At 39.2% G+C, this 10,059-nt stretch overlaps 1 protein-coding gene across 1 annotated transcript; it reads right to left on the minus strand.

The window, feature by feature from the left end:
- LOC109722434 (serine/threonine-protein kinase BLUS1) lies at nucleotides 1–1,760 on the minus strand. The gene has a single exon (XM_020250498.1). The coding sequence runs from the start codon at nucleotides 1,634–1,636 to the stop codon at nucleotides 113–115; it is 1,524 nt and encodes a 507-aa protein (XP_020106087.1). The 5' UTR covers nucleotides 1,637–1,760; the 3' UTR covers nucleotides 1–112.

Consider the following 10,059-nt stretch of genomic DNA (forward strand, 5'->3'; position numbering starts at 1 on the left):
TTTGTTATCTACGTAAAATAACAACATCATGATCCTTATCATATAATAATCACAAGCTCATCACTACATGCGCTTCGTAACCTTTCCAACAATTAAAGAGTCTCTCCCTTAATTAATCCTCCTCACTAGTACTGTTCATCTTAATATTCTCTAGTAACTCCTCCAGATGATCATTCTTCTTCATCTCCTTCTGCAGATGGAGATTGAGATCATTTATAGTCTGCTGCAGGCTGTTGACGTACTGCAAAAGCAGCTGCTCTCTCTGCTCCCTCACCTTCATCTCCTCGTCGCCATCCGCGCACCGCACGCACCGCGCCAGCAGATTCATCACCATCCCTCGCTGCAGGTCCAAGCTCCCGAGCAGAGAAACCAAGTTGGGAACCAGCACTTGCTTCACGACAGACGCGGTCGACGAAGCGGCATTCGGTGCCGCCGTCGACAGAGCCTGCAGCATCTCTCCTTCCTCCTTGCCTTCTTCCTGATCGTCGTCATCATCATCGCCTTCTTCGCCCTTCGTCGATTCGTCCTCGCACTCCTCCCCCAGGTAAATCGGATCCAGTTCGAAGCCTTCTTCGTGGAAATTCCACCCGCTGACCCGTCGAGTCTTGTTCGGCGGAGACGCCAGTCCGACGGTAACAGGGCCTTCCTTGAACCTCTCCTCCACTGTCGGCACTGCCTGCAGCACGTTCTTAACTAGGTAGTCGGCAGACTTGCAGCTCCGGAAGAAGGGATGGCGGAGGAGCTTGTCGGCAGACGGCCGCTTCGACGGGTCGTGCGAGAGGCAGGAGGCCACCATGTCCTTGAACGCCTTGGAGAACTTCTTCTTGCTGCTCGTGTGGTCGGGCGCGTCCTCGAGGCGCAGGCGGTTGGTGATCCGCATCATCAGCGACTTCGAGAGCGGGAGGTGGGAGAGCGGGGGGCGGCCGTGGGCCAGCTCGAGGGCGGTGATGCCGAACGACCATATGTCGGCCTTGATGCCGTAGCCGACGTGGGAGTGGATCACCTCAGGCGCCATCCAGTACGGCGTCCCCGCCATTTCGTTGAAGAAGGTGGACAGCGACGACGACGACAAGTTGTACATCGGGTAGGAGGAGCAGGAGGACGAGGAGGAGGACGAGGAGGAGGAAGGGGGCGACTCGTAGATGGAGGCGGAGACGCCGAAGTCGGCGAGCTTGATGGAGCCGTCGGAATCGACGAGAATGTTCCCGGCCTTGATGTCGCGGTGGATGAGGCCCTGGCCGTGGAGGTAGGAGAGGGCGTGGAGGATCTCCTTGAGGACGGGGGCGATGGACTGCTCGGGAAGGCCGTCGGCGAAGGCGGAGGAGACGATGGACTGGAGCGAGCCGGCGGCCATGAAGGGCATGACAACCCACAAGTGGCTGTCGACGATGAAGGAGCAGTGCGCGCGGAGGACGTTCGGGTGGTTGAGCAGGGCCATGGCCTTGGCCTCGCGCCGCACCTCGTCGAGGTTCGCGCGCGACCGTTCGAGATCGATGGACTTGATCGCCACCACCGCCGAGTCCAGCGGCAGGCACACAGCCTTGTACACCACCGCGCTCACGCCACTGCCGATCTCGTACAGGAGCCTGTACGATTTCGCGTCCAAAGGATACACCATTCTTTTCGCTTCGTCCATTGCCTCAAATACGTACTATATATCAATTTTTACGTATGATTGATGGTGTGGGAATTAAAGATTAACGAAAACTTACTAACTCAATAGCCAACGTATTTAGAAATCGAAATTGAATCGGATTACTTGTTTTACTATTCTGAACACACCTGCAGATGACAACTGATGAAAATTTATAGAACACATGTAGAAGGACGTATCAACTTTTTTGCCATATTTTTGCTTTCGTGCATGTGAGGCGAGAGATAAAAAAGGGAGGGACGAGGATGCACGGGGGGAGCAGTTAGAGAGTAGTGAGTGTAAAGGTCAGGTGAGAATTCCCGTGAAGTCATTTTGGGGGGAAATTTTTGTTGGGATGGTAGGCAGGTTTCAGTTGCTTGACAGAGACTATATTTGGAATAAATTATGTTAAAGAGTCTGCAACTTTATATGCATATTGTTAGGATTGTATGATTCTGCATTTCCCTGTGAAAGAAAAACTAGTACAGGACTCTTAATTAGATAAGCTAAAAATTAAAGGAAAAAAAATAATAAAATGTAGAAAAATTTTCTGTAAATTTTTTATTTTTTTATTTTTTTTTCCTTCTTACTTTTAAAATTTTGTATTTTATTCTCTTAAAATTTTAAAAATATTTTTTCGGGATTACGACGTTAATGAAGAGAGCGAAATAACCAAATAGCCATTATTTATTTTATAAACAAATATTTTTAATATATTTTTATCATTTTTAAGTATTTTGTCAGTATAAATTATAAGATATAGACGGAATAGTGACAGAATCCTGACAGAAAGGGGCTAAAATGCATCAACTTAAGGTAAAATGTAGATATTTAAAAGTCAAAAAGAAAAAGTAAAAAAAATAGGTACTTATAGAAAAAAATAGATATATTTTAGCAAAAACAGGAGGTTACTGGACTGCTGAGTTTAATTCAATGCCCTAAGGTACGAAATGGGATGAGATTGTGAGGAAGTCTTCTATGTGGCGATCACATGCGCTCATATTTCAGCTAATTTTTCTTTTTAAGAAAAGTGTATAACAAAAATATTTTTTAAAAGTTACAATATATAGGATAGTTGAGTCCTTGGAGCCAAACGTGATTGATTGTGATTATCATATTTTTAGACTTTTGTGAGATTTGGGCATGTCAAATTCAAAACTCAGTTGGAAGACTCATAGAGAGACAAATGTAATAGTCAGCATTAAATTCGACTTTATTTTGATTTTTACACTATGGAATTTGGATGGATTGTTATTAATTTGGTCGGCTCCTGAGATTCTAGTTAGAGAGTTTAAAATTCATAATTAAGTATAAATTAGGGAGGTTAGATCTAAATTTTATGAAATTTTGAGCACTTGGTAATGGACAAAACTTAAGTGGAGAATTTTTCAGCTAGATCTCATTAAAAAGTTCCCCACCTAATGCCATGTGTCTAAAGATTGTAATCCTATCCCCAGGGTTTATGCAGATTTTTTTTTTGAATTTTAATATTGAGAAAAAAGGATAGAAATATGCTGAAGAACTTGAACTTTGGATCAGTGGCAGATCTACAATAGCTACAGTAGGATTAATTGACCCTACTGACTCCTCCCCCAGTAAAGTCCACACATTGTTAAAGTGGAGTCCATTTGTAATTAATTTTACTTCGTTGATTAATTGATAAATAAATGAGTAAAGGTCACCATTTGCTCTCATGTGACACTTTTTTCACTGTTATATTTTGAAGAGGCAATTATTTATATATTCCTAAAAGTTTCTGATTTTCTAATTTACCCATCTTAGAAAATTAATATTGAAAATACTCTTTTTACGTTCCAACTTATTTCAAATATATCCCTATAATTAAATTCTGTTAATGAACTGTTAAAATAGTTGTTATCTCTATGAAATTATTATTTTGCCATTTCAAATATATCCTTCTACCTACCATCACCGACTTTTCTTATTTGTCCTTAAGTTAGGGGTATAAAAAGTATTTTGATTTTTGACTTTTTCAAATATACCCTTCTACCATTACCAACATATTTTATTTGCCCTTAATTAAGTTAAGAACAAAAGAGATATTTTGATTTTTTTTAACTCTAGTAGATATTTAACTCATGTTTAACCCAAGTTAACTTAACAGGTGGTAACTGCAGGGTATTTTAGAATAACAGAGGAACATATGAGGGGTATATTGGAAAGAAAAAAAAGTAGAAGTAAATAAGATATTTCTGAAGTTTTGAAAAGTATATAGACAATTATTCCTATTTTGAAATACCTATTAAAATATAAAAAAAACGTTACACTTATTTCAAAATAATTGTGGTTTGAGCGAAAAAAAAATTACAACAACGATATCATCAAGCATCGTTTCAAAAATATAAAAATACATAAAAAATATTATAATTCAAAATGATACATATGTTTGCAATATTTCTTGAGAATTGTATATATTAATTTTTTTAATTTTTATAAAACTATATGACTGTTTCTTACAAGTCCATCTACAGTGCTTCTAACGGACAAAAATTATATAGGCATCGTCCCCAAAATATTTAGTTTGGGGACGATGCAGATGGGTGTTGTGTGGCCCATCCGACGGGCACCCATGGAGGCGGAAAAAAAAATTGTACCCTAAGTTTTTATAGAGAGAGACACAAAGCAGCAGAGGAAGAGAGGAGGGCGCCCATCGGAAGCGGTGCCCAACCATATTGTCCCCTCAAACTAATAGTTTGGGAACGGTGCCTATAAAATTTTTGTCCGCTTCTAACACATGAATAGTATATGCTATAAACTTTTGACTTTTTGGACATACAACAGTACAATCACCAAATAGTAAACCCTAGGTATATATGGCTTAAAAAATTTGTAGCATGTACTAGAATAATCTATGCTATTCAAGCTATCTAGAAACTAAATCTTATAATTTTCAACATCATTTACAAATGTCACGCCCTCGGATCCAGCGGAAGCCCGCCCGGTGCGTGCCCAAACCCGCCATATGTCTACGACATATTAGGCCTCTACAAGCGATAAATAAAGCAATAATAGATGAGCATTTAGGAGTATCAGAGTATACAACAACTAGATTCTAGAATAAGGAGGTAACATAAAAGAACTAATCCACTAACATAAATTATAAGGTAGTACATCATAAAATTTCAAAATACAAGTACTAAAGATACAATAGTGGTGGTCTCTATACATGAATACAAAAACTCTCACTCTCTACAATAATACAAAAATAGAGAGATGAACCACCTAGATCAAGTACTCCTCGCTATCTAGCTAGTAGCGATCCCTTTACCGTCATTCCGAGCATCTCCCGAGGTGGAAGGCTTTATAAAAAAACAACAAAACAGGAGGCGTAAGAATTATTAATCAATAGTTCTCAGTGGGCAATTGCTGACCTCAGCGAAATGCACCACTAGGTTAAAAAGGCAAAAGTAGTATGTTCAACTTGTAAATGAAAAGAACAACATGTAGATAAAATATGAATAAACTTACTAACTACTATGCCTCTACTCTAGCATGAATTTCGACAAATATAAATGCTATTCTAACATGAATATGCATAAGTATAACCAACATGATATCCACAAGTGCAACTAGTAAAATGTCATTGTTTACTAATTTGCGTAATGTTCCATTTACATTTTAATTCAATAATGTTCCGTTCATATGGGACCTATTCGTGGGTAGTCCGGCTTGCGCCGTGCCCAATGGCCCCGTGGTAGTCAACATTTCCACCCTAGGAATGAGCCTCCCCGACGGCATCCTATTTCGGCGCTCAATCCCGCACAAGCGAGCATATGTCGCGATGGATATCTCCGGAGTGCCGGCTTGTGGGGAGCGACACTCATAAGCACGTGCGAATGAGCACAATGGCAAGCAAGCGTAAACATTCGTCTCAAGTCCAATGTCATCATATCTAAAATATGGTATAAGAGCTAGTGACCCCAAAGGCCTATCACTATGTCATCTTGTAGAAGTTAAACATTTACTATGTTGAATGCCTCTTTATAGCATTTTTGTCCACTATGTCACACAAGAGTTTTAAGTTCAAGAGCATCTTATTCTCGTCATGTTCATTACATGAAACATGATTCCAAACCATAAAATAGAATGTTAACCACATGCATAGCTACAATGCACATATCTCTCTCTACTATATATAGGCAATTTTTTATAAAACATAACATATGTATTTTAAGTATTTTAAAATTTTTATATGCTCTATCTAGCATGAATATATATATGAATTTTTATTTTTAGAACAAGAAAAATAACATAGGGGGGATTTCACCCATTTTGGTGAGGTCAAACCTACCAAGAGCTCCTTGGACCCCTTCGTTTGCGCAAAAGAAGGTGTCGACTAGCCTTCTAGCTCCCTAAAGGAAATTCTACAAGGGGTTAGACGGAACAAACGAACACCCCAAAGATCAAACATTAACCAACCCAAGAAGAAGGCAAAAATTCACCTTGTATGGTAAAAATCTCTCTTAATCTCCAAATGAGAGATAGAACCTTTCTAATCCAACCCAAATGAATGTTCTATACCTAACAATTAAGCCCCAAAAGGCACAAATCAAAAATCTCCAATTAAAACCCTAGATTCCCATTTCTAGATTTTCATCTCAAAAACTCTACCAAAATAAGATCTAAAGAGAAGATCTATGGTACTAACATCTCAATAAGCTCCAATCCAAGCTTGGAATGAGCTAAGGTTGAAGATTGATCATCTAGAATGCTCCTCTCTTCAATCCAAAACTTCTCCAATGGTGGAAACCCAACATGAAGCAAAGAGAAGAGGAAATGAGAAATCAAACCAAGCAAAAACCAAGAAAAATGGGAGAAAAACCAAGGGAGAGGGTCCTCACCTGTGTTCTCTACGAATTAGGGCTCAAAGGAGCCATCTAAGAGCTGTGGGGGGTTAAATAGAGATGTAACAATCTCAAAAAAGCCCTCCAACAACGTGCAGTCTGCACTGCACTGCACTGCGTACCGGTACGCGGGAAAAGTACCAGTACCAAGTAGCAGTTTGTGTAAACCCGAGTCTCGGGTTGGCGAGAAAATACACTGGGTACCGGTACCAGCCCGATACTATACCGGTACCAGATCCAATTTTGGTACCAAGTCAATGCAGTACCGGTACTCAGCCCTGCAGAGGCAAACCCGAGAGCAGCCCAATTTCCTGCACTTTAGAGGTTTGGTACTAAGTTTTAAACCTCGCTCCTCGGGATGCAAGCCATAGGTCGGAAGACAGTCTATGACCGTCCAGAAAATTTGGAAAAACTCAAAACGCAGATCAAACACTCGAACCTTACAATTTGCTAAAGTTCAGTGTGTTACAACAAAGTGATTGTCTCAAAAATAACTATTTTAACGATCCATTTAGTAGATTTTTAAGTTCAACAGTGTAGAACAATTCAAATTACATGAAACTTTAATAAAAAAATTCTACTTAACATCAAAAGCAAGATTAATAATTCTAAGTTGAAATTTGAGTCTTTTATTACTATTTTTTATGAGATTTTTATTTTCAGCTGTTTATTTTGAGGCTACTTGTTCACTAAGCAAATGAATTCAAAAAATTATGAAATTTGGTTTCTACATAGTTCCAATAATATAAATTATGTCTAATAGAATCGATCGCCGAATCGGATGTCCCACCATCGAAATAATTTACAAGCATGGAGGTCTGTACTTTCGAAAGCATAGAAACCTACCGCTCTCTCTCTATATATAGTCAAGTTACTATCTTTTTTGGAGGATGGAGGTCTTCATCCTCGTGAATTTTAAAATTTATTAAATTTAGTTTCTAGACACTTTAAATACTCTAGATCAACTTTAACGGTTTCGATCATTAATTCGAAATTCTTATCATCTAAAACGACTTATGAAGATGAAGGTCTTCATCCTCCTAAAAGGATAGTAGCTGAATTCTATATCTATATATAGAGAGAGAGAGAGAAAGAGAGAGAGAGTTTAGCTATGGTGCATTTAAAAGCACCAATTACTTGGTACTTGTAAGTTTTCCACTATTGGATCTATCCCTCTGACTAATTCCACCCCTTAGATTATGCTATTCCACCAACTGCCTACTCAACTCCAGGGAACCATTATTATCCTAGCCGGTCAAATTTTCATCCAAAAGTCAAAAACCTACTGTGACACTCCAATAGTACACATCGGATGGGAATGGGGTTGCTATTGGATTTATAAGAAACTTTGACACTAGTAATAATAACTAGGCTTAAGTATTTTTGGCCAGTGGTTGGACCCAACGAGTTATTATTGCTAGTGGGTTGGGTCATTACATTTGGTATCAGAGCCGGTTCACTAGCCGAAAAGGTATGGCAAGTCTCGGCTGAGCCAGGGTCTGGATGACAGGCTAGCGAAACGAGTCGCACATCCCCTGGTGATCTTGGGCTGTGTGTGTTGGACTGACGAGGACGTCAGGACCCTAACGGGGGGAGTCTGTGACATCCCAATAGTCCCACATCGGATGAAAATCGGGTTGCTATTGGGTTTATAAGATACTTAGACACTAGTAATAATAACTGGGCTTAAGCATTTTGGGCCGGTGGTTGGGCCCAACGAGTTATTATTGCTAGTGGGCTGGGTCGTTACACCTACAAACCACGAACGATATATGCTTTTAATAGCATAAGAGCACAATTCTCTCTCTTTATATATATAGAATTAGGCTGGAATACTATCCATAGCACCAAGCTATTTGTGCTATTAGTTTTTTAACCCTTGGATTGAAAAATGTGCGGTTAGGATGATGTGGGTCTTTAGGGTTGAGTGAGTGGTTGGTTTAATATAGTATAATCTAACGGGTAAAAATAATCAAAGGGTTAAATCTAACGGGGGAAAACTCGATAGCACCAAATCTTTGGTGTTATCAATAGTATCCCAGCCGAACTCTCTCTCTCTCTCTTTCTCTCTCTCTCTCTATATATATAGAGAGAGAGATAGAGAGCAGAGTTCGGATTATGTGCTTTTAGAAGCATGGAGGCTCATGTGCTATTCGTTTTTGATGATATATATACAGTGGAGAGAGAGACAGAGAGTCGGGATCCAATTACAGTATTACGCACTCTAAGTTACACTTTTTTTTTCACATAAGCTAAAATCAAATTATGGAGGTATTTAAATGAAGATCTAAAGTACTAAATATGATTTACAACATATAAATAACCTCCTGCCAAAAAATTATAATTTTTTGAAACCTATATCTTATGTTTCTAAACTTGCCCTTTGTTGAAAATTAAACCATTGCTTTTAATATTACCTAATGGTCAGGAAATCGATGATTAAGTTGATCTTAGTGCTTGTGTTTGCTGTCTGGACACTCAAATGGATGTGTTTTAGGGCAGCAGGTGACTCACGATATGAGTCGGTGTGTTTTGGGATGTTTCGTGGGTCCCTCAAGCATCTCGGTGCCTTTTCGGGATTCCCAACGAGTTTGGGAATCGGTTTTGAGAAACCTATCCCGCAGGTTGTTTTGGGTTGTTAGTGATGTCTTTTGAGTTAGTAGGTTTGGTTTCTGACTCAGTGAACCTGTCGTAGGTTTGGTCTATGGTTCTGCACACTGCGGGATATAGGTGCAGCTACGACACAGGTGGTTACTTTGATCCGAAGTCGGTTCAATGGTGCATGCTCTGTAATATTCCCTCCACCTTTTCCTCTTACTTCCTACATATATCTTATGCTTGTGCCTTACACCACATGACTTCGACTCTAGCTGTACTTAGCATACTCTTCTCTTATTTGCCATGACATAGAAGTAGAGCGATAGAGTTTCCCAACATACGATATACGATTTGATTATACTCCATACTTAGCATAGATATACTTGTGGATAGTATAGTGTTACTCCATTACACCTGTTAGCAGAGGCTTATATGTGGTTCATTTGATATTCTATACCTTCGAATTTTGGATATTGTAAGAGGATTTTGGATGCTCATGGTTTTGGACATTCGTGGTTTTTGAATACATGTGAATTGATGATTTCTATCCCTCATGATAGCATTTTCAAAATTATGGTTTTCATGTCAGAAATATTTTTAAATAATTTTCTCGAGATTTTTCGCAAAGTTAGAGTTTTAAAACGGAAGTTTTCGTGTGGGAGACAATTTCAACTTTTTAAGATGAATGCGAATGAATGTGGAATGACTAAGCATTGCTAGCTGTTTGATGTAATATAATAATCCTTGTACATTCTGTTGTTGAGTATGTGAGTGGAGATCTAATTATTAAATTGTATTATGTGCTATGCTGTGCAAATATAGGAGAGACTCTGTCCGTTTGTTCAAAAAATTTCTGTATTTGCGGGTCTTTTGCACGTCTTTGGGGTCTAAATTTTAAAAAATAAAATAAAATTGCACGTATTTGCAATTTTTTTTCGCTTACTCTGATTTATAAAAATAACC

The sequence above is a fragment of the Ananas comosus genome, linkage group 16, assembly GCF_001540865.1.
Source record: "Ananas comosus cultivar F153 linkage group 16, ASM154086v1, whole genome shotgun sequence".
Taxonomy (NCBI): domain Eukaryota; kingdom Viridiplantae; phylum Streptophyta; class Magnoliopsida; order Poales; family Bromeliaceae; genus Ananas; species Ananas comosus.